A 24,345-nucleotide genomic window follows, 5' to 3' on the forward strand; every position below is an offset into this window, starting at 1 on the left:
GAAGACAAAAAGGGATGATTTGTCTGCTTTCCTCCCACAGGAGACAAACTTAACCCAGACTTGTCAGCAATGAGGTATTGAGTTGCTGGAAATATATGAGTCAAATAGTGGACTTGAGTGAATAGTTAGGTCCCTCATAACATCCAATTTTCAAAGAAAGCAAAAGTCTACGAGAAACTGAATTGGCCAGGGCCAAATATTTGCCTTATCTTAGTTTTCTCTGTAGCATCTTTCCTGTAATGTAACTATCAGAGATTGCTTATTTTACAGCTTATTGTATGGGAAATTCCTTTTAAATGTATTTCTGAAAAGCAACAGAATATTTCACAACAATGATAAAGGCAACCCTGTATCTCTGTAGAGAGGCAGGCACAGTGGGAGACAATCCCAGAACCAATTTTTTCACCCATGGCTTGACCATTGCTAGAAGGCATGCACAATGTAGTTCCAACACAAATATGACAGCAGCTGGTATTTCCACAGGAGACAAAGTTGTGATCGATTCGTCCTAGCTCCAGCTCCTGCTGACTCACAAGTCCCTTCTGTCTTTCTCACTGGGACTTGAGTCAGTCCAAAAAAACAAGGGGTATTTCATTATGGAGGCTTGCTTGGAAACCATGTGGAGAGATGAACTGAAAATATGGCAATCTCAGGCATAAAATTTGTTCTGCTGGGAGCTGTTTATTGACATTTAAATCATAGTTCAGCAAGACTTTGTTATGGCCTTACTGTCAGGGAAAATGGTTTGTTGATGGAAGACGCCTATGGTGTTCATGACTGTGATTTTATCACAGAAACAAGCTATATATTTTAGCAGCTTTTTTTGTAGCTGCAGTTGTTATATGTCTCCTTTTTCTTCTCTTTAATGTTTCTGTTTTTATTGTTTAATATTATTAAAATAACTAAAATGACACATTATTCTGGTTTAATTTCAAGTGAAATTTGGCAACTTCTACTGGTGAGATAAGGTTTAATTGCTCTTGGCATTTTAAAAAGAAATGTAAATGACAAAGATATTAAACTGAAAAATTATGACAGCTCACATAACACTTTTTACAATGGGTTTTTCCATGCATTTTTAATACCCAGAATAGTCAGCCTTCATACTACCGTATTTACAATAAATCATTATTCTAATGGAGACATTTTGCTTTGTCAGGCAATACACAATCAGCAGTTTTCAATAAAGAATCTGAAAACTGTTCAACATTAATTCTGTGACACAAACTCATAAAAGCCAGACGATTTATAAATGGGGCCAATATACTGCCCTTAAATTGGGATATTAAGGAATAATTAGAGCACAGTAACGGCAGGTTGCCAAATGTAACTTTTAAATTCCACAGTTTGTATCACTTAGCACAGTGATTGTAATGTCTTATATGCCTTCTGTAAGGCGTAAACATGCATTTCCTACAAAACAGCTTAAGGCCCCGCAAGAAGTTGAAGTAGCTGTTTACTTTGGCATGAGTGGCTTCAAGAGGCATAAAGCACCACAGAATTTAGGAACAACGATGGTTTTGGGGTTAGAAAGGGAAATGGGAAGCCATGGTAGAGTCTGCTTTTCTCAGTGTTTCTGCAAAACTCAACAATGGGGTTTTTTGTTTGTTTGTTCTCTCCTTTGGTACCCTGTGAAGGCCACGTCTGCTCTGGGTGACAGGAGGTCCTTGAGGCAGCTCTGAGCACGTTGGTATGGTGTGTTGCCTTTTGCCCAGCAGACATTAATGTGAGCCCCTAAACAGCACAGCCACATCCGCACTGGTGGCTGGACCCTGGCTGGTGATCCAGCTGGGGTGAGATGGGATGCAGGGTCTTACACGTGCACAGCATCCAGCTCAGGACACAGCTGCTCTAGTTCGAGCTGGAGGATCTTTCACCACTGTGCTGTTAACTGATGCAGACAGGCCTCAGAGCCTACCCCTGCCCACGGTTTTGGAGGTGCTATCCACCCTGATGAACTACCTGTCTTATTTAGAACCTGGGGAAGGTTACACAGTGCCGTGTGAGGGTATCTTGGCAGTTCCTGAGGTGAGATAGTCTAGGTAGTGGGGGGAAAAATACTTCTTTTTACCTCCATGTGGGAGGTTCTAGGGCAAAAGTAAATGTGATGAAATCTTGAGCAAGATGTTGAGGTCCCTGAAGATTAACATCTTTCAACATCATTTGCAACATCTAAGGGTGATGAGAAGTGCATTATATTATTATATTATCCCCAAAATAATGTAATATCTATCAATGTTCCTTGTTTTAGCTGTGGGTGTTGTCACCCCAAGACAATTCCTTAACTCAAAACACTAGAGGAGATGAAGTAGCTTTGCACAAAGCTCTTCATTTTCACACGAGTTTCTGTCATGTTTGCAAACTCTCAGGTTCTCTAAGTGCTGTGTATATTCTCTTATATTGTATCTCAGGAAGCCTGACTGCAAAGAAGAGCAGGAAGGTATAAAACTGGCAAAGTAGAGGTACTGCTCAGCATCATTAGAGTCTTATTTTGAGCTGCTGGAGGAGGAAGAGTAGAGCCAGTGTTATTTCCCAGGATGTTATCTTCTCCCAGGGAGGAATAAGAAGGGTGTTTGTGGGGTCCCCTTCCTCTCTCAGGTGGTAGCTTGCCTACTGCTTCTGCACTGCAGGTGAAGAAGCCAGTGATATGCCACTTAAACCAAGGGGGCAGTTTGTGCAGCTGTGGTTTAAGAACACTTTTCTGAGGGTAGTGTTTTTCCACTGCACTAGTAATGCTGTGTGTGCATCAGTGAAGTCTTGAAGTCTGCTTCTCCCTACAATCCCACTGCCTGTTGTGACAGAAATGCTGTTAGCTGCTTTGTGGAATGACTTGCAAGTCTGGGGACAAGATTGCCCTAAGTTCCTTCATCGCTGCTTGCAACCGCAGCTAGACTTCTTTGGGGTTTTTTTAAGCAAAATTTTAAATTCTAAAGGCAAATTCAGCTTTTTTCCTCTGGTAGAGCATATGGCTCCCAAGTGTTAGAGTTTGTATATATCTTTCAGGTGCAGATAGGTTGTGCATCCATTTCAAAGGAGCACTCTCAGGGTGAGCAAGGTGAAGGCAGGAGTCAAAATCCTTCCCAGATCAGCATTTAACTACACTTTAGTGTCATGATCTCCTTTTCCTCTGCTCTGCCTTTAAGCTTTTCCACCAGGGCAATAAGTGCAACCTCATGCAGTTGATCAGACTGCTAATGGAGAAGGGGGTTGCCACCATGACAGCTGATAAGTGCTTGCCTGAAAAAGCACCACAAATAAACTTCTCAGCACATGGAGGATGGAGTTGAGTGACCTCGGGCTTTCCTTTTCTCTGCTTCTGGCATGCTACACTAGTCTTTTACACCTTTGCTTTTTACAGCTTCTCAGGAAAACACCTAAGTGTCCACAGGATACAAAAGTGGTGCTTCCCACAGCAAAGCATCTATTGCCTGCTACCATGCTGGATTAGTCCCCACAGCTCCTGTGGTCCCCTTCACTTTCACATTCCCATGCTGGTCTGCATGCTGTGTGTGAATCTGCACTACTGGGGTTTATTTAATTTTATTTTAATTTAAAATTTTTTTCCTTCTCCCCATTTTCACAGTCACAATGTATTATGGGCAGAATGAAAAAGGAAAAAATATTTTGACGATATTAGTAGCTTGGCAACCATAAAGCTTTCCCATGGCTTTGCAGAGGAATTTGGAGTGCTTACATTCTGTACTTCCCTTTATCTTGCTATGCACTGTGCACCAAAGCTCCAGTTCTGCAACTGATGCCATGAAAGTAGGTTGCTGTTCTCAAATCCAGGGTTTGTCTGAGTCTTCTGAGTCAGTTCAGTGTGTGCATTGCTGATTTAGATTGCTTCCAACAGGGATCACCTATTGGCTGTCCATACTATGTGGAAATGGGGAGTAGGGGGGATACTAGCAGTAGCTTAGTTTCTAGGATCAGAAACATAATTATAAGGAAACACTTACCTGTAAAAATCCAGGCTTCTTCTCAGCTAAGGGAAAAAGCAAAGAAAATTTTCACATGCTCCATGATTTGCCTGCTTGCCAATTCCCTGGTCACATCAGCTGGACCCAAAAGTGAGAAATTAGAGATTCTTTACGCAAGTATGAAAGGACTAAGGACTTCCCATAGCTGAGAAGTAGCCCCTAACCTATTTCAGCTTTTGCTCTGTCAAAGGTGACTAGTCCAAGACATTTACCATTCTTAAGCATATGAACATTTCCACTTTGCTCCCAATATTTTCCTCCTATTTCATTATACTAAATCAAATTCCATTATGTGTTCATTTATAGAACAAGCTGTGTTCTCATGATATTTATGGATGGCTGCATCACATGCTTTATGCAGGTCAAGAGACATTCCAAAAACAAAGGAACAAAGATGATTCCCAAGCACACCAACGCACTCCTCAGCATGTGGAGGACTGACTTGCACAGAGGAAGCCACTGCTTCTATGGTGGACCCCATAGAGAGTTTGCAGTGGCTAGAGACTCTCAGAGATGGAATGCTGGGCTAGGTGCATCTTTCCTGTATGTATAGGAGGGATGCAGGTATGGCAAGGAGGCAGGGAGGTCCCAGCCTGCTGCAATATGTGTTAGCCTATAGTAGTGGTGAGGAGGGAGAGTACTGCAAAAGAGCTGCAAACAGTTGGTTACACCAAGGCACAGAGCTGACATTTATTTTGTAGCTCAGAGGAGGAGCTGGCACAGCTTTCTGGCCTTCTGTTTATGTTCTGGGAAGCAAATGAGTTGCCTGGGCTCAGGAACATTCTGAAGTTAATCAGGTAAGGTTCACAATGTATCCCGTTGGTCTCCCTTGCGAGAGAACTGCATGCTCTTGAAGAAATTGTATTTAATTTGCCTTGCAACAATTTTTAAGGAGAGTAAATGAGGTGGATTCATAAGCATTAGCTAGTGAGTTTGACATCAGTCTCAGGCAAAAATGTGAAACAGATGATACAGACACTGAGACAGAAAGAATTAAGAGATTGAATACAAATAATTTCAATTAACATGGGTTGGAGGAAAAAGAGGTTTGAGGGAAATATTTCATACATCTATCTTGCTGCATGAGAAGATGCTTGGCTTGGTTCTGATTTGTAGAACTTAAAATGATGCAGAACCTATACACTATCTATCAGATGGGTTCCTCTGTGCCCAAATGCCAGATTTCAAAATACAAGTGTATTTTGGGAATTGTTTCCACTCATCGGGTGTGATTCAGAAGGTATCCAGCAAGAACTGGTCCTTTGCTCCAGCTGTATGGTGCTACCGGCGCTGACTAGTAAGAAAATACAAAATTATATTTAGGTAGGAAACTAATGCATTCAGTATGGACAAAGGAAAGGCCACATAATCAGGGCCAAGACTAGTTAGATCACAGTTACATATTGGGAGGCTCAATGTTGAGAGGCAGTGATTTTCAGAAATACTTGCATAGTAGCATTATGCTGGAGGCATTTGTACAACTGACAAGCTCCGTCTCAGAGAGCTGAGACACTCCTTACATGTATTTGCAACATTGAAAGGTGCTGTCCTGCTCTAGTTGGAGCACTGGAGTGACTGCTTCTGGGATACTAAGTAATCTTTGGTGTCCCATGTCTTCCTTGAAACACAAAAATCTGAGTAGGGTTCAGGAAGCTTTGCAACAATGCAGTCTGAGCTACTGTGAAAGAAAATTTTTTAATTCTGAATCTCCTTTGTACCTGGCTCTAAAATCCCTTTGCAGCTTTCTAACTGTAATAATACTACACATTGTTCCATGATGTCTTAATGGACAATACTAATTTGGACCACTTCCCATTTATGAATAAATATCACAAAGACCTCTCTGTAGAGGTATATTGTTGGCAACAGCAACACATGTCTACTTTAACATGCCTGTGCGTATCTATATAAGATTAAAATAGTGGTCATTGGTTATGCTGAATCTATTTAAAATTTTAAAAAAGAAGGTGACTAGTGAGTAGCACAAGTAAAAAACAATACTGCACAAATTACACCAGACAGACTGCTAAGAAGGCTGGAAATGAGGGGTCCCAGGTGTTAAAAAGCCTCCAGCAGGATGCTTCCTAATCAACACTCAGAATTTCTTATTCCAGTTTTAATAAAGGCTTTGTTTCCACTGGATCTTGCTGCTTCTGCCTTAGTTGCCACCTGTGGGACACAATGTGGCATTCACATTCTCTGGACAAAGAGACATAATTCTGTCTCTCAGGAGAAGCACAGAGAGAAGAGAAGAGAATCTTTATCTCTGCTCCTTTGTTTTCCCCATGTGGAATTTGGTATGGAGATTGTTTACCTGAAGTGATTGTTTGATTGGATTCTGGTGAAAGTTGTTTGGGTTCAATGACCAATTGGATCCAGCTGTGTCTTGGACTCAGCAGAGAAGTCACAAGCTGTTAGTTAGTTAGTTGTTAGGTAGGTAAGAAGTATGTATGTAGAATAGGATAGTCTCTCTTTAAATAGTATAATTGTATAATTAATGTAATATAGTATAGTTTTATTAAAGCTATCCTTCAGCCTTCTGATCTGGAGCCAGACATCATCATTTCTTCCCAGTCGGGGTTGCCTTTTTTACTATAACACAACAGAACAGCATCTCTGGCACACACAGGCCTTGGCTATCCTGCCTTCTCAGCACCAGAAAAGCTTGCTGAAATGATGCCCATTATACTGCTTTTCAGTGCACAGGTAGTTAAATGAAAGATGTTTAATTCTTTCTCATCACGCCAGAGTCCGCACTAGCCTGAGATCCTGTACAAAGCATTCACTCATATTCCTTGCAGGTGGTAAGTACTAGCGAGAGGGGCAGGTGGGGGTAAGCTAGAACAAATTAAGTCCTTTATATCCACTCACACCAATGGAGGGGCAGATTCTGGCATTATACCAGCATCTCTGAAATTGGGTACCATCTTTGTTTCTCAGTGTTGCTGTCAGCTTGGCAATGTAGCTGGAACTCTTACACAGCTGTAGAGAAACCATGGTTAAACACTGCCTGGGTGTTACAACTAGCAGGAAGGTTTCACTGGCTAGACCTGACTTCTTGTTTACTGGTGCTGCTCTTCAAACTGCAAGGCAAGAGTTTCCAGTCCTAATACCATTGATTTGTGCAGGTGCTGTGACTTTCTCCTGTGTATTCCAGAGAGAGATTGTTTTCTTAAATTCTTTTTAAAATCAAGTAATTTAAATCATGTCCTTCAGTTTTTGATGCCATTCTTTGTGTGGCAGCTAAGAATCCTACACCACAGGGCACCCCTGACAGAAGAGGCCTCCTGGGACAAAAGAGCTGGAAGCAGCAGAGAGGGTGGTGGTGAGGGTGAATGCTGTTGTTGGACCATGCAGACAGTGTCTGCAAACTGCACAGTGCCTAAAATAACAAGCAGTTCATTTTGCCTTAAATAGACTGTGTATATGATAACAGAGCCTGCTGATGAGGGCCCTCATCTGTCCTTCTCTGCACCTACTTAAAATGAAGAAGTTTTGTTGTTGTTTTGTTGGGGTTTTTTTTTGTTTGTTTTTTTTTTTCTTTGTTTTGTTTTTTTTTGGGGGGGGGTTGTTGTTTTGTTTTGTTTTGTTTTTTTGGAAGGAGAACTAGAAACAAGAGCCCAGCCCTATGCCACTGTGCTAACAGTACTTTATTCTCCATGCAAAAATATGACCAGTATTTCCCCCTAATCCCAGCTGGAAGGATTAAAGTCCTGAAATGCTGGTACGATACCAGCAAAAAGATCAGGTTATTTCTGTCACTGGAAAGTCAGAGAAGCAGGAATTAATCCCTTCAAGCAGAAAATAATATTGAGTCAAGAACCACTCCCTAAACTGTTCTCTGTCCTGCCCAAGCTGTTGCATGGATGGACAGAAAGGGTCTTTCCATCTAAATGCTGGAGTTGTGTGGGATTTAGGCTGGAAATAAAGTCCCTGTAACACAGATGACAGACAGCCTCACTACCCAGCACTGTGATATATAAGCTCATCTCTTGGGAATGGGGACCCTAGGAGAGAGGATAAGCTTTTTCCCCAAACATGCCTTCTTTGGACATCCCCATGTCACTTGAAAAGGCTCCTCAACAAGCAGAGTCTTCAGGACTCTCCAGGGCTCTTCTAAAGGGACTGGGCACTATTTCCCCACCAGTGTGAGTGCTAGCAGGGCATTGCTGTGGTGCTGACAGCTGTGGTGGTACTCCTAGGGGGATGTTTAGTTTCCAAGGAGGAAAGCTCCAGTGTACAGGTAATTCTGGTGCCTTTGTGGCTGGGCAGCAATGAAGGAGGGGGTTGAGGACTGTGGAACTGAGAGTTTGTGCATCCAAGCAAATTTCAGTTAAAGGAAATAATTTCTCACAAAGCTATGCCTATGTTACACCTGTTGCAGATCTGTTTGCTGGGTACTGTGGGGTACTCAAATATTGCAATGAGGAGGAGCCTGAGGTTTGCTTTATGCCATAGCTGGTCACCTCTCACTGAGCACACTGGTCCAGCCACTCCGTGTTTTCAGGATAAATGTGCTCTTGCTGTACCTTCTTTTCTCCTGGCATGCAGAAGAGACTGACTGTGATGGAGATAGCCACCACACACAACATGTGCATTCTTCATAGCAAAGGGAATGGGAGTCAAGGAGTCAGCTCTGGGTTCAGGCTTTCCTTGTAACCTTTTGCTCACATTCACAAACAATGCCCTATTGTGTTGTTTCCTGCAGATTATTCTAATAACCACTGAGCAGTGAAGCATGAGCATGTGTTCAGGTTTCTTACATTGAATTCTAATGTGATAAAACATGCCAGCTTTCTAAGGGTCGATAAAAATGCACAAGAAAGAGAATTGGATAAAATGGAGCACATGGAACTTTGCTGTAACTCTCAAAACTTGGAAGCTTCCTGGAAGAAATGGATTTTATACCTAAGGACATACAATGTTTGCTTTATTTTCTGCTATTTTATAACTTGTCAATTTTATTGACCCATCTCTTCTCTAAAAATACGTAGCCTGATTTAGAGCTTTCATAAAGGCTTGATTGCAATTGTAATGGGGGGTAGGAGTTTTCATGTGTCTGAAAAATACAGGACCCGGGGCCGTGCATGGTATTTGAGCCACTACAAATGCTGATCGAGTGCCTTGCCAGGGAAAACAAGGTGTCCCAGAGCTCCTATGTGGCTGCTGCATTGCACATGTGCTTGAGCATTAGAGGTCTTTACTGAACCAGCAAACTTGTAGTATATTAGGTATAAAACTTATTGTCAGTGAAATACATTGTAGTGCCCTGAGTGAAACAGCACCCAAGAGGAGCAGAATGATGACTGTGTTTGGCAGTTCAGTACCAGGCTGTTGGCAAGCTCCTGACGTGTGCACAGAAATGTTCTGTCTGTGGAGAAGGTCACCCTCCCCCATATTCTGGGTTGTCTTTTGTCCTTTAGACTGACTCATCTCCTAACAAGCAATAACCTGAGAGCTACGTAATGTCATGTCATTTGGAACAATTTGCAGTCAGACAAATTATGTTCAGTGTAAAAATTAACACACAAGCCTAAAAAAAATCAGAAAATTTATGGATTTTTCTTACCAAGGTGTATGGTCCATCAGTTAACTAATGTTGCTAGACAACTTATAGAAACAAAAAATGCCTTGCATGAATTGTGGATCCAGTTGTCTCAAATTACTTAATTTGATGGGCCAAATTATTTATAAAACCACCTAATAGTTATCATATCATAAGGAAATGACAGATTTGAGTAGGTTACTAGCACCATATTAGTTTAATAACACTACTAGTTTTATTAAAGTGTTTCATCTACTAGTTTAATAATGAAATACCTTAAAAAGCAGAATTTTTTTTTCTATTAGACTGGTAAATAGACATATTTAATATATCTTCCTTTCTATACCTCTTACAGTCCATAGATTGGAATTGCAGGAAGTCTTGTTGCTGGAACTCTGATTCAGAATTCTAAACATTTTGTAGGATTTAATAGAATGGTTTAACACAAATACCTATGCACTGAGAAGGTTTTCAGTGATGCTGGCCACACAGGAAAATTTGCATTTTTTTTACGTGAGAGTGCATGCAATTGACTTGCATCCATTTCACATATTTATCCATGGATATATACATAATTATAAATACATTCACTTAATGAATTATTTTACTTAAGCACAACCTGCCTTGTGAGGCCAGGAGTTAGCACTGAGTGCTGAACAAGGGTTAAGTCTCTGTACCTTTAAAAAAATTGACTTTTATTAGCTCGAGCTGCAAGGATCTGACCCCTGACAATGTAGTGTTATTTTAACCACACTTTGTCTTGAATTGAATGGACACCTTCCTGGATCCCCATACTGGGACATTGAACTTTTGTGAAATTCAGCTGCACAAAATGAAGGCCCTATTTTGTCCCTTAACCAAAAAGGTGATCTCTCTTAAGGGCTACTCTAGAAAGGAAGACATTTTTTCTCTGTATACATTATTAAAAAACCTAAAAAGTGCTCTGTGCTTTCCTCAAATGTTAATCTGCATACTGCACTCTGATTTATGTTCAACATGTCAGGATAATGGGGATGGAAAGCACAGGGCACACATTTTGGTCACATAAAAACATTGTAAAACATTCTGAAAGTTCTCAGTCTGTCTCCAGCGATGGACCATTAAATAAGAGGAATAAACACAGAAGGGACCATTGACCCGATTTACTTTATGACTGCCAGCTACATTCACAGATTTACAGGCACTGGGTTTTATCACCATGTGTGAGTCAAGGTTGTGGTTCATAATTACTGTGTAGTTCATGGGAAAACCCTAAAGACATCTTGTGTTGTATTTTAGTAATTTAAGTGAATGGGATCACGGGAAAACCCTAAAGACATCTTGTGTTTTATTTTAGTAATTTAAATGAGTGGGATCTGTGCTTGAGAATGCTTTGGAGTGCCCCTCATCCTGCTCCATCACCTATGTAGGTGAGACTAAATAGAATTCTGCTTATGATTTTGGGGGAAACAACTGTTTACTGTGCCACATAGCTAACATACAAGGAAATGTCTCAGGTATTCTGGAAAGGGTAACTGTTTAAGAAGAGAAATGAAGTGGGTATGGGTGTCTTATGTAAGGTACCTTTTCTTTTACCACCAGCTAGCACAGTTTTCCAAGTGACTTTACAGAAAATAATGCCAAGCTGGATTTTCTGGGTAATGCCCCACAACCAAAGGCATTTGTCTTCCATCCAGAGAGCCCACCACAAGCTATCTGCAGTGCACATGAAGGCACTTGTGCGTGGCATGGGGCTGTGCCTTGCACCCACATGAGGTTTTAGAGGGAGTCTGGCATTGCTGCCTGGTTCCCACTGCTACCAGGGACCATGGAAGGGGCCACAAGGGCTCCCCAAGTATGTCCTGTTTTCAGAAATATGTATTTTTTTCCTTTTACAAAAGGTCTTCTTGGGTTAATGTTTTCTACAGTTAAATACTTGCAAAATGCACTGTAAAATTAAGTCCTTTTTCTCCCACTAGTTGACATACCAGTAAAGGTCTTATTACTGGCTCTCCCACATCAGCTTTGCTGTTTCTGTACTGGAGTGTAATTCAGTGAGCCACAGCACCATGAAAACCTCTGATGTACTATCTTTTAAGTGGATTTTCCTCACAGAGAAGCTATCTTCCTGAGCATTTCTTCTGTCAGCCCAATTTAATTGGATTGTAGCTGAAAACAATAATATTACATTTACATTAGCTTTAAAAGTCTCTGCATTTTTGCCTCTGCAGCCCATCTGGCTTTAATGTTGCTGAATTTTAATTTAATATTTTTTTTTTCATTTGAACTGACTAAATGTGCTTCATTAACAATGTGCTGTATTAAAAACTAGTGAGAAAAAAATGTGTTATATTTATGTTTAATCTTGGTAAAAGCACTTTTTCCAAGAACCACTCCTGGCTTATTTAATATAATTGTTTTAGTTTCCTTATGTGTGGGTTTGCAACTGAATGAACCTGAAATAAATCAGGACAAAAAAGACCCCCAGGAGTAGTGTGGTAAACGCATGCTGGTTCCTCTGGGCAAGTCAATGAATGACACACAAGGATTTAAGTAGCAAAATGAGACTCATAGACTGACACTTGATTTATACAGTCACCATGCAAAGACCACATGCCACGCATATAGGAGGGGCTGGAGGCAAAGCTCACCAGGCTTTCTGCCCCATTGAAAGCAGCCCTCAGCAGGGAGATGCTAGCAGGTTACCAGATCAGAATTGTGCTACAGCACGCTGGCAAGGGTGCAACTCCCAACCCTTTTTAGCCCTCCTTATGCGCAGCCATGCACACTTGGTCATGCAGAAGTTAAAAAGAGATGATACATTTCCCAACAACAAGGATGGCTTTATAAACAAATGGTGTGTAAAACCTACTGCAAAGACAGCTACCTCCAATTAGGAGAATGAAAGCAGCTGATTCTGAAGGTTCAAAACAAACAAGCCTGGGAGAGGAGAGAGGTGCATGGTGTGCATGTTAGCATGAAATTGGATCTGATGGTGTCTTTGAACCTTTCTGACATTGCCACTCAAAGCACAGGGCCCAGCCACCAAGGCCAACGCCCACAGAACACCATCCCGTTCCAGTGGTGTTATAAATTCCTGGCAGAGCAGGCTGTGAGCTTTGCCAGCCCCACTTGCTTGCTTCTGGCTGCTCTTTGTGAACCCTGTGGATCCTCTTTATGAGGAGCCTTGTGGGGAGCTGAGGCCAGACAGGCAGAGAAGAAGCAGCCTCAATTAGTGCTCAGCTAGTGCTGGTATGCCTCTGCAGCCATCCAGACCATGACAGAGCCAGCAGGGCTCGCTTCCCTGTTAGACCTCTGGGGAATACAGGTGGAAAGGGGGAGGCTCCACCAGCCCTGGGAAAAATATCAATTAGTGTTTGCATTTCACTGAGAGGCAAGAACTGTGAGCAAAAGCCTCAAATCTGCAGGAAAGACGGTCTGCAGAAAAGCAGGAGATTCATTTTACACCTTTATTTTGGACTTGTAATTGGTTGTGGGCTTTCTTACAGATCAGCAAAGATGTAGGCCAAGCTGTAATCATGGTAGGCACAAAAATAAGCATGGAATGGGTTAGGCTGGAAAGGATTTCTGAAAGGTAATTTAGTACAACCCCCCTGCAATGAGCAGGGCCATCTTCAGCTAAATCAGATTGCTCAGAGCTCTGACCAGCCTTAAATATTTCCAGGGATGGGACATGTACCGGCTCTCCAGGCTACCTGTTCCAGTGTCTCACCACCCTTACAATGAAGGATTTCTTCCCAATACGGAATCGAAACTTACTTCCTTTCAGATTCAAGCCATTCCCTCCTTGTCCCACCTCCACATACTCTTGTGGAGTCCCTCTCAGCTCTTTTGCAGGCCCCCTTTAACGTACTGGAAGGTGCTATAAGGTGTCCCTGAACCTTCTCTTTTCCAGGTTGAACAACCCCAGCTTTCTCAGCCTGTATTCATAGGAGAGGGGCTCCATTTCTCTAATAATCTACATGGCCCACTTCTGGACTTGTCTGAACAGGTCCATGTCTTCTATGTGCTGAATGAGTCAAAGTAGTCCAGGTGGGGTCACACCAGAGCAGACAAAGGGGATTTTCTATGATAGAAAACTGTCCAGGGCCAGGACAACTGCTTTGTAGCATCTGAAAGAAGCAGACAAAAGATAGGAGAAAGAGTCTGCCAATGAGGAGTGCAGCTGAGTAGGATGCCCTCACATCTTTTGTAGCACACTCTCTCCTCCCATCACCCCAAATGTGGAAATGGTACCTTGGGGATAATAACACTTCCCTAGGACCAGCAAGAGGTGCTCACATGCTATAATAATAGATGCTGTGTAAGTGCTGCAGATGGAAAGTGGATATTGGCTCAATATTTGCAAAATGGGAATAATAATCCTGGGTCTTCCAGAAGACTGTTCGGCAAGTGTGGTGCAGGAAAGAATGTCCACCCCCAGCTCTTTATTCTGCTACTCTGCAGCCACTGATGAATTAAGTGCACAGTGTCTTGCTGTGAAGAATAAGTGGAACAGACACGGGGAGATGTCTGACATATATTTTGAGGTGTATTTAATATTGTATTGTTTCCGGATTCCTCTAGCATGCTAGGGGTTTTGGCTTCAAACCAATGTTTGCATCAGTACCATGTGTCTCTGGAACAGCAGTGCTTACTTTAGAGCTGGCTATGAAAATAGTTTCCACTATAACCCCTTGTTTTCACATGCTTCTTTTATTTTATTTTGAAAATCCTCTTTTGAGTCAAAAATTTCCATCTGTATCTTTGCCAAAAGGTGAAGTTTTTCCCCCTTCTTTTTCTTCAGCTTGGAAGGAGAATCTTTCAGATATTTTTGAGTCATGAGAGAGTGGAAAAAATGCATTTTCCCAGTAGGATAGAAAAAAAGTCACAGTAGTAGAAACATACAGGGAAAGGAAACTGAAGGCTGAGACTTGCATTTTGGTCCAGATATTTCTGTAGTAAACCGGCTTCATAGGGAAGGACTTCGATTTGCCAAAGGCAGAGATGATTCTGATTTTTGGCAGTTAATTAGGCATGGGTCCAGGTTTGAAACTTTGCTGACATTCAGGATATTGTTCAAGGTAGTGTCTTTACAACTGGCCATTTAAAAAGAAAAGAGCCAGTCCCCAGTGGACTTCTGTCCTTCAGAGCTAATTATAGTCCAGCAACACATTTGAATTCATTCTAAAATCTAATTGAATGGAGAGGAACTAGGAGAACATTGATTCTAAACAGTTTCAAAACTTTTTCTCAATTCTCACTCAAGTCAGCAAGAGCAAATGAATGTTGCTGAAATCATGGGCAGGCTGATGCAGTTCAAAAGGGCCAAAGTGCACAGCAAGGTAGGTACGCACGACTGGCTTGAGCAACTGAGAAACTTCATTCAGTACCCCTGCCAAATCTTTTCCCCTTCACATAGGCTAGGAAGCATCAGTGCAAAACTCTGCTGTGCTCTGTGTAGTTACACTGAATCAGTTAAAAAGCAGAAAAGAAAAATGGAAAGGGGAAGGGGAATGGAAAGGAAAGAGGTAGGCATCTAACCATCATGCTGATGAGTGATCCTGCACCCCTGTGCTGCTTTCTATTACTGTTTTCTCCTGTTGAGAGTTGTAGTGGATACATTACTGGTAAGTCCCTTCCATGTGTTCCAGAAAATCCACAAGATCTGAACAACTTGGGGGCTGATGATACTGTTGTGACCCTCAGTTTCATATTTTCTGGCTCTTTTGAAACTTTGACTACACAGCCAGCACATTTCATTAAACTTTTTGCTTTCTATCATTCAAAACTTGCTCCAAGTGTACATACGTTTGGCAAAGGCATCCAAAATGATGTGTTTATTTTGCTTCAGTGCCAAAAAGCAGTGATTCATTAAGGAGCTTGGAAACAGAGAGGAAAAGCCACAGCCAGCAACCACCACACGTGCCCTGAAGAGCAGAAAGCTGTGTTTTTCTAAGGAAAATGGTTAGTGCAGCTGAATCAGTATCATGGCTGCTTCTCTCTCTAAGCTGGACAGGCTGGAGAGCACAGGAGTTCTCCTGGATAGCTGGAATTTGCTGCAGCGGCAGCCAGAAGGCAGCCAGAGGCTGCTGTTAGGCCCAGAGGGGGGAGAGAAAAAAAATGCAAAATGGCCAAGGGGAATTGGTCCAGCTGGTAGGAGCCCTTCCTTGAAATGATGAATTAGGGACCTCCAGTACTGTCCCACTATTACGGAGAACACAATGAAAGGTACAGCAGGCCTTGAGAGAAGAGGTGGAAGAGGAAAGGTGGTGACCTGAGTAAGAATAGGCCTCCAGCTGCCTTTAGCTGCCCTACTTCATTTTCTCAGCTGGGGACATGCCAGCTTGTATCAGTAAAGGAGTCTATTCATTCTGTTTATTGTAGCTACTGATACAAACTTTAGCAGAAAACCTGGCAGAAACCCGACTATTGAGGAACTCTACACTCCAACGTGTCATTGTTACACCGCTGTTTTCCTCTTCCCCAGTGGCTTGAACTAGGACAGGCGGAATGCTATTTATAATTTCTAATGTAGTCCTTTTTTGTCTTTCATCATAAATTTGGATCCCTGGACAAAATTGAAATCTGGTGACAAACACAATGTTGGTTAGAAGATGTCTGATGGTTATTTTCTGCCTGGAAAGGAAATTCTGTCCTGTGCTGTCACAGTGCTGCCACACAACAGGAGGTGCCGGGATCCAGGAGTCAGTATGATGCACAAAGGAAATGATCATGTATGAAGTACATTCACATCAAGAGTTCTTGCAACTAACAGCCATAAACATGTAGAAGAGTTTCTGAAAATTCAAGGTTTAAAATTTAAACCAGGACTGTGGCATTTACATGATTAAGTATTAGGGTATGACCTTACAGACTTTGGGTAATGTGTCATGTCACCTACTGAGGGGTTCTTCATCTGTTTTTCAGAAATATCTGATTTAGGCTTAGAAACATAATGTGATCCAGTATGCCAGTTCCCCTTGATGCTTTAAACAAAGACAGAAGGTCGCTTTTTTCAGCATCAAGTGAACACTACTTATCCCTTCTTAATAGAAGGCAAGAGTCTTATCCTGAAGAGCACACATTTCTTATATTAACTTTCAGTAAATTAAAATTTAAAAACTCCAGATGGGTCTGATTAATCTCTCATTTTTTCACTTTCATAATATTACACAAGTAGTTCTCCAAAATCTGCATGACACCACTTCTACTACTTGTATCAGAAGTCTTTAGGCAGCTGATAATTTTTAAAACAATAGACGTGAACATAATAGTACTCCCAACAATTAGTGAAATACTCTGAGTCTGTGAGAAAATGAAGGTTCCTGCATAGGCCAGGCTTGATGAAGTGAAGGGAGGGAACTGACTCCAGATCATCATAAGCAAAGTAGACAAACATTAGCAACAAGCGTGGGATGGAGGGAAAGGTCTAAAATCTCAGAGGGATTTAAAGTTTTAGAATTTGCCTTTAAAGAACATTAGGGAAAGAAAACACCTTTGAAAGATATTGTGGAACAGAACTGGCAAGGGATGAAGCATGTAGAAATTGAAATATAGGAAGAAGGCACAATGTGAGTGTAGTGCGGTTTCTGAAGCTGAGGAATGTGCACAGGAGAGGAGTAGATCTGCTCTTCATGACTCACTAAATATTTGTGTTGGGACCATTTTCTTTCTACTTTCTGTGGATGCACACACAGTATGTAAATTACTTTAAAAGTCCAGTGTGTACAGTACCACAGAAACTGCAATCTGTTATTAAAATGACAATGGAGATTTTTCAACATACTTGCATTCTTCAAGTCTGTAGAAGTAATTCCTAGAACAAGTTGTTAAGTAGCTACTTAATATAGGTAAGAGCAGAGTTAAGTTAAAGGGTGCAACATAAGAAAGCCACAGATCAGATAATAAAACCACACAAGTAGATCCTTAAGCATTTATTACTAACCATTTAAAACCATATTGATGTGTTTTTATGCAAGTTTCCTCCAGGCACAGGTAAAACTCCTAAGTCAGAGAGCACAAAGAGATGTCCACGGCTGAGGGCACCTAGCACACAGCCTGGGTAATAAATTATTGAACTTCTGTTGCCATGAATTGTTTACCTGCTTCCCAGTGTTCAAAATGGGCTTGCAAACTGTTATGGTGAATAATTTAGAGTAGCAAACAGGTTTGCAAGTGCAGAACCTATTTGGAGATAATTTGTGAGCAGAAAGAAAACCCATCTGTGCCAAATCACCAGGAATGGGTTTGCCCAGCTGTGCTGTTTTTCCTGCCTCTGATGGCAAAGATCTAGTAAGGATAAATAAGACAGGAGTCAAATACTAAACAAGTCTGAGCCCCTCAGATCTTCCATAGGTGACAGCCTTGCTACTCATCACCTAGTGCAATCTTAATGTGAACAAGCAGATCTCATCCAAAAAACTTCTGCTGTATGTTTTGAACAGAAGAACCCATATTTGCATATTAATTCCCGTGATCTAAAGTTCTGAACCCCTAGCTTCCAAATTTAGAGACTGAACTACAGAAGCTCCTCTCAGTTCTGTATAGTTGCCTTCCATTCTACTATATAGACAGTATATGCAGTGGGGTTTTTGTGGGAGGAAGACTGATGATGATCACTCAGAAAAACAACAGCCTCTTTTTTTTTTCCTTATACTTGGGCACTGAAAACAGTAGGTGACACTGGCGAGGACACAGCATTGCTAAGCCATTAAATGTAAAAGAAGGATGCATAAAAATATTTTGAAATATTTTCAAAAGAGAGAACATTCTGGGGTTATTGAAAAAGTCTCTGGTTATTACAAGGAAGTGGCCTAAATGTCCAACAAGCTGCTTGTATCATTCATGAACATGGCCTGTGATTTTGTTTTGATGGTGCCTGTTTAAGAATTGCATTTGGTTTCACAGAAAACAGAACTAGCTTTTTGCTCAACCACAGCTGATGTTTCAGTCTCAAGCAAAGAGACTGTGCTGGTACCCTCCCCAAACTCTTCCCCTAATAACTGCAGGTTGTCTACAGGCAGGTACTAATTCAATGTCATTGTTACAAACCTTACTGTGACCATGGCTAAAAAAATGACCTAGCTTCTTGCTCATGTTTGCTCCATGCCATGACCTTTGCTTTGTTTGTTGTATCATTCAGCTCTGCAGCCTGCCAGACACTGTGCTGATCATCTCCCAGCAGTTCTGCACACTGGCAGGAGTTGTGAGCAGGTAGACCACTTAAGAAATTACCTGTTTGAGTCATTTCTGCTCTGGACTCAGTGCCATCCTCTTGGTTTTTCTTAGTAAGCACCTGGAAAACAGTCTTTTCCTGTTACATTTGCCGATCCTGCATTACAAATCCTGGGATTAAATGTGGTAAACCCTCCTCATAGCTTCAGTTATATTTAGGGCCATAAATGAATCTGAGAGAATAGCAATACAATTTCACCTTTCTAAAATGCCTCTTTACATGAGCTTACAGAACTGTAAAAACCAGGCAACAGCATCCTACAAGTTGTAAGTCATCTATTGCCATCCATCATCTCAGTATAGTAAACACACTGAAATAGACCTGTCTTTAATGTTTTATTGAGGGGAAGGAATTTACCCTTTCATATGTGAGAAAGATTATTATGTGTATTATGTCATTCTGACTTTGGAAAAATTTGGAAGTTTTACATCATCTTCCATGAATAGATCTCATATCAGCCATTTCAACAATAGAGACACTCTAGTTTTACAAATACTTCTGAAATTCAGGAAGAAACTAATTTTTTCCCTTTTGGTGGAATATTTCCATTCTTGAGGGCCAGCAGAGTGTCTCTTCAAGAGTACTCTCCACAGTACTCAACGCAGAAACTTTGGGCAAGAAAAGGGCTGGGTGTGTAGCATGAAGCAATCAGACATTATTACTCACACTGGAATCTCAAATCTAACTGGGACACAGGATCCAGGAATCCCATTGGTGCTGCTGTTTCAGAACAGTCTGGCATGACTTACTGGCTCCTCTCGTACCCATCAGGTGAACTGCTGCTTCAACACATGATGGAAGACACACATATATTAGCATCTTTTTGCAGAATTTCCTTCATAAATAGCCCTGGATAAAATGGTCATGGAAATTTTAATCCTGAAATTCTCGCTTTAATCTTCCCCTGCCTGTTTTTGCTGTGCTTGCAATTGTGGATTTCCAGAAAGCCCAGAAGACTAAAATACTGCAAAATGCTTAGAAGTCTGTGTGTCTTATCCTCTTAGATGTTTAGATGCAAAGTGGAATATACAGCTAAAGATATAGGATCATCTATACCCTAAAAAACAAGTATACAAAATAAAAGTGTATTTTATCTACATAACTGTAATCTTAAATCTCTGCTAGAATAATTTGTTATATCCTTAAACTTTCAACTGTTCTACATGCCAGTTATCAACATGGCAAGAAACTTAATGCACAGATGAGAACACCTCTATCATACTGCAGAATTAAAGTCTACAGACAACCAAGTATTAAATGTGTGTATTTTGTGTGGATGCTCACATGTGAATGTCAGTAGGATGTTAGAATCCCTTCTGTGTGGAGGCAATTACATAAATATAGCTCTACATATGAAAAATGCAATATATCTTTCAACAGCTCAGTTTCCCTTACCATTCATAAAAAATAAAGTCGTCACCATCAGTTAAATTAGGAAGAAAAAACCAGAAAAAAGCACAACAACTGAACCAAAAGAAATTGGCAACTACTTCAATTACATGAACGATGTGGTAACTAAATTTCATTTATTTAGCTCACGAATTGACTTTGAGGACTTTATTACGTCACATGAATCATTGCAGACAGATGGTATACACTTTTGCATTTTAAACTGGGCTTTTATGCAGGAGGGGAACACAATTTCCTTTGATAAAATTAATGAGATTCACCAGAGGCAGACAGGAAAACTTTTATGTTCCTGTTTACAAGTGACTCCAAAGAGGTAACTCAAGTTTCTCAAAACAAACCCTTTAAAAATAATTTTTCAACATAAGAAAAATGAACGTGCCAAATTGCATGCAAAAAAAATTCCTGAGAAATTAAGGACAGAAGTTGTCTAATACAATAAACCACCCTTCTGGAAGCCTTTCCTTGGGCTGACAAAGGGACCATTAGGCCATCTACTTTGCCCTTGGCTCCCACGGCACAATTCAGCCTGGTTCTCTGCATAAGCCCCACTCAGTTGTCTTCCACACCGTGCTTTGTATGGAACCTGGATTTGGGGTGTCAGACAAAGAGTCCTTTCTTCAGTGCTTGAACATCCAGGAGTGTTGCACTGCTGTTCTTTCCTTGCAAGGGCACTGTTGAGTTAAAATGCAACATGTCTTTTCCAAATGCATTGGCTTTTTCTGCAACTTTTGTTGGAGACCGCTTTCTGGATTTTCCATCTTATCTTGTGGATCTCTTTCCAGCTCTCTCAGATCACACAGCATCTTTTTAAGGGAGAGACAACAACACTGGATATGGGACACCACCTTTTGTCTGATAAAAAGCACAGCGATGCAATGGGGTTTCTACCTACCCTTTTCTACTTGCACAGCTGTATGTACATACCAATCTCTTTTCCACCAGCACTAGCTCACTAGGAGCTCATGTTGAATTTCTCCAAGCTCCTATATGGAGTGACTTTCAAAGATACATTCCTTGGTCCTGTAGGTTGTGTTGTTCCATCCTGCAAGTCTGACTTTATTTCTCTTTTTGACCCTATTAAAACTTGTTTGAAAGACCTGAGTTTGTTAAATAATCCAGATAACTCTGTGACTGCCTTGTTCTCATTATCACTCTGTTAATATTTACTCTGTCTAAAATTGCTGCCAGTTGTGATTTATTTAGTCTTTTTAAAGCTGTTTGAAAAAAATACTTCTCTAGGTTTCTGATAAAAACTCTGAAGAGCCTCACTGCAGCTCACCAACATCTTCACTAAATGCTGATGCTGCTTGGACAATTGATCTGCTTTTCATTTAGCTCTTCATCTGTTTGCGCTTTATTAATTTCGTGCTATACTCACTTTTTCTCTCTTACTAAATCAAGTACCTAGTAGAAGTCTATTACACTCAAGCCTCTGGCAATTTAATGCATAATCATATAAAATGAGGAAATAAAAGAGCTGTTTACCAGGAACCTATTTTCTATAAAAAACCATGAAGACTAGCATTAGTTGTATTCTCCATGTATTAGCTGACAATCACAATTCTTCTGCCTCCCACACAAGCAGCAGCAACTTCTTGTGTTCCTTTTGTGTCCTTGGTATGGGCCCCAACTAACACACTTCTCCATCCTTGAAACAGCACCACAGTGCCAACACATGCAAAGATCAGCTAGCCAGACATCACTTCAACCCCTCTAGGATTTTGCTCTAAGATTTCCAGACCACTGGGAAATTGTAATTTCACCATGTCTTGCTAATAGATCTTATTTAGGTGAGCCTCAAGTGATATATATGCATGTTATTTAGATGTTATTTAAGTGTCCTCCAGTGAAATATATGCATCTCCCTGCTTATTTCTAGATACTGCATAGTAATAGCTATTAGGTGCTCAAGTTTGGGGGGGGGAGGGTTATTTTTTATTTTATTTTTTTCTCCCTTTTTTTTTCACCAGTGGTAACAGTTGTTAGCGCTAGCATTAAGCTTTTACCACTGCTTGGATGATGATCATGCTTTAAGGAAAACAAATTAATAATATGTTAGTTTTGCCCTAGAGCTATATGCACAATGTCTTTTCCCCCCCTCCATCTTCCTCATAAGTTTATCCCATTGATTATCCCTTCTTGTCACCTGTTACGGCAGAGTGCTGTCTGCATACCGCTGTCTTTGACTATCTTCTTTCTTTCAAAGCCAAAAGTAGTCCTGTCTTCGATTATGTACCTGTGTGTGTGGCGAGCGTCGGGCTCTTTTCCAGACCACAGCCACGGCCAAACGAGCCTGGTTAGGATCCCATGCCCTGCCCGGGCGCTCCTCTTCTACTCGTGACACCAGCGCAGCCTGAAAACTGCTCCCAGCTGTAAGGCACCTCAAGCGGGGCGAGGGGATCGCTCCCTGCGGCTGCCTCAAGTTTCCCCTGTACGTTCAGAGAGGATGAGAAGGAGTGGGAATAACTCCGTGTCTGGACTAAGGCTTTGGAGCAGGGCGGGGGTAGGCAGGGACCGGGACGCCAGCAGCGCGGGAAGCCCCGCTAGTTGCGCACCGTCCTTCCCAAACTCCGGGTAGCTAAAGGGGGGTTTTCTGTCTTTGATGTTTTTATTTTTATTTTTTAATTTATTAAAGAGCTCTGCGATCCCGGCGCTGCCCCGCGCGGGGCCGGTGCGGGAGCGGCGCGCACCCCCCGGGCCGGGCGGGGCCGAGGCGGTGCCGGGGCGGAGCGGGGCGGGGGCGAGGGGCCGGGGCCGCGGCGGTGGCCGGGCAGCTCGGCGGGATGACAGGCAGCAGCCGCCGGCCCGCAGCCGGAGCAGCCGCCCCCCGCCAGCCGGCGGGGAGCGCGGGCCCGGCCAGCACCGGGATGTCCCCTCGGGAGCAGCCGCGGCGGAGGGTGCGCGCCCCGCGGGCGGCGTGAGCGCCTCCCGGCCAAGCCATGGGCCAGACCTCGGTCTCCACGCTGCCCGAGCCGGCCGGCGGTGAGTACCGGAGGCGGCGCGGCCGGGGCGGGGCGGGGCGGGGGGCTCCTGCCGAGGGTCCGTGGTGGCGGCGGGGGAGCCGCGGTCCCCGGGCCGGCGGAGCGGTGCCCGCGGTCCCGGGGCCGCCGCCGCTGCCCCGTTCCTTCGGAACGCAGCGGAACGGGAGCGGCGGTCGCTCCCGGCGCTGCGCTGCCCGGCTCGGCGGCCCCCGGGGGACGAGAGGCTCCGCCGTGCCTCCCTCCTTCCCCGGGGCTCAGGGCTCCTTCTTTACCCGTTATTAAATAAATAAGTACGAAGGCTTCCCCTTCGTAGGGAAAGGGAAGGAGCTCTGGCACCTCGCCCAGGAGCGCGGCTAGTAACCCGCCCAGCTGGTTGCTTTTAGCTCCAGGACATTTTATGTGTAAGCAGACTGTTGAAAATAAATAAATATCGTGTGAGTGGAACTGTTTCGGGTCCTTTCCCCCACCACCCCCATCCCCCCAATAAAGCAGTCCTGGCTGTTTGCAACTTTTTGAAGGTAGTATGAGCTTCTTGGGAATGTTGTTAAGATAACCTGGTGTGTTTTAGTTACTGAAAAACATAGTGGGTCTCTTCCCACAATAATAGGATGTAGAATGTAAATTAACTTCAGCAAGATTTGAAGTTTCCTGCGAAATTCCTCCATGCCTATTTTTCCTCAATGCCTGTTTCCTTTACATCAATTAAAAAAACAAACAAAAAAAAAAAAAACCCAACCAACAAAATCCTGTTGTGGACTTTAATGCTGAAGACTGAACTTTATCCTTAATTTGCTTATTGTTGTTAATGTGGGAATGTTTGTCAAATAGGAAACAGTGCAACAAGTTTTCTCTTTTCCTCTTTTATTTTTCCTTCATTGATGTTTCAGAGAATAGTTTTAGTATTAACACATAGTTTTCAGACAAATTCGGTTATATTCCTAGTCACATAGTCTCAGTCAAAACCTTGAATGATTTTCTCACCTGTCAAACATAGCATTAAAGAAAAATTGGACCATTTCCAATAAATGTTACCATCCTGTTGAAGGTTTCACCCGGCAGCCAGTGTGTTAGGATTGTTTCAAGGTAGTCATCAGAAAGCAGATGTAAGGAAACAGATGGACCGGTTAAAAAATTTTGTTAAACTTCCTGTACAAAAAAAGTGACCAAACTCTTAAGTGCAAAAGTCTATTGTGAGAGCATTTTGCCTTGGGG

General features: G+C 42.2%; 1 protein-coding gene across 5 annotated transcripts in view; it reads left to right on the plus strand.

Annotated features, from left to right (window-relative positions):
• The window catches only part of PHACTR2 (phosphatase and actin regulator 2), a 130,751-nt gene that overhangs the window by 35,318 nt on the left and 71,088 nt on the right, over window positions 1–24,345 (plus strand). The window contains exon 1 of one of the 5 annotated variants that reach the window (XM_053938523.1): window positions 22,950–23,134. The exons of the other annotated variants lie outside the window; for them this stretch is intronic. Within the exon in view, the coding sequence (XP_053794498.1) occupies window positions 23,092–23,134 (43 nt within the window). The 5' untranslated portion in view covers window positions 22,950–23,091. Of the gene's footprint in view, window positions 1–22,949; window positions 23,135–24,345 lie in introns of those variants that run through there. 5 annotated transcript variants of the gene reach the window in all.

This window comes from Vidua chalybeata, chromosome 3 (assembly GCF_026979565.1).
Source record: "Vidua chalybeata isolate OUT-0048 chromosome 3, bVidCha1 merged haplotype, whole genome shotgun sequence".
NCBI lineage: Eukaryota > Metazoa > Chordata > Aves > Passeriformes > Viduidae > Vidua > Vidua chalybeata.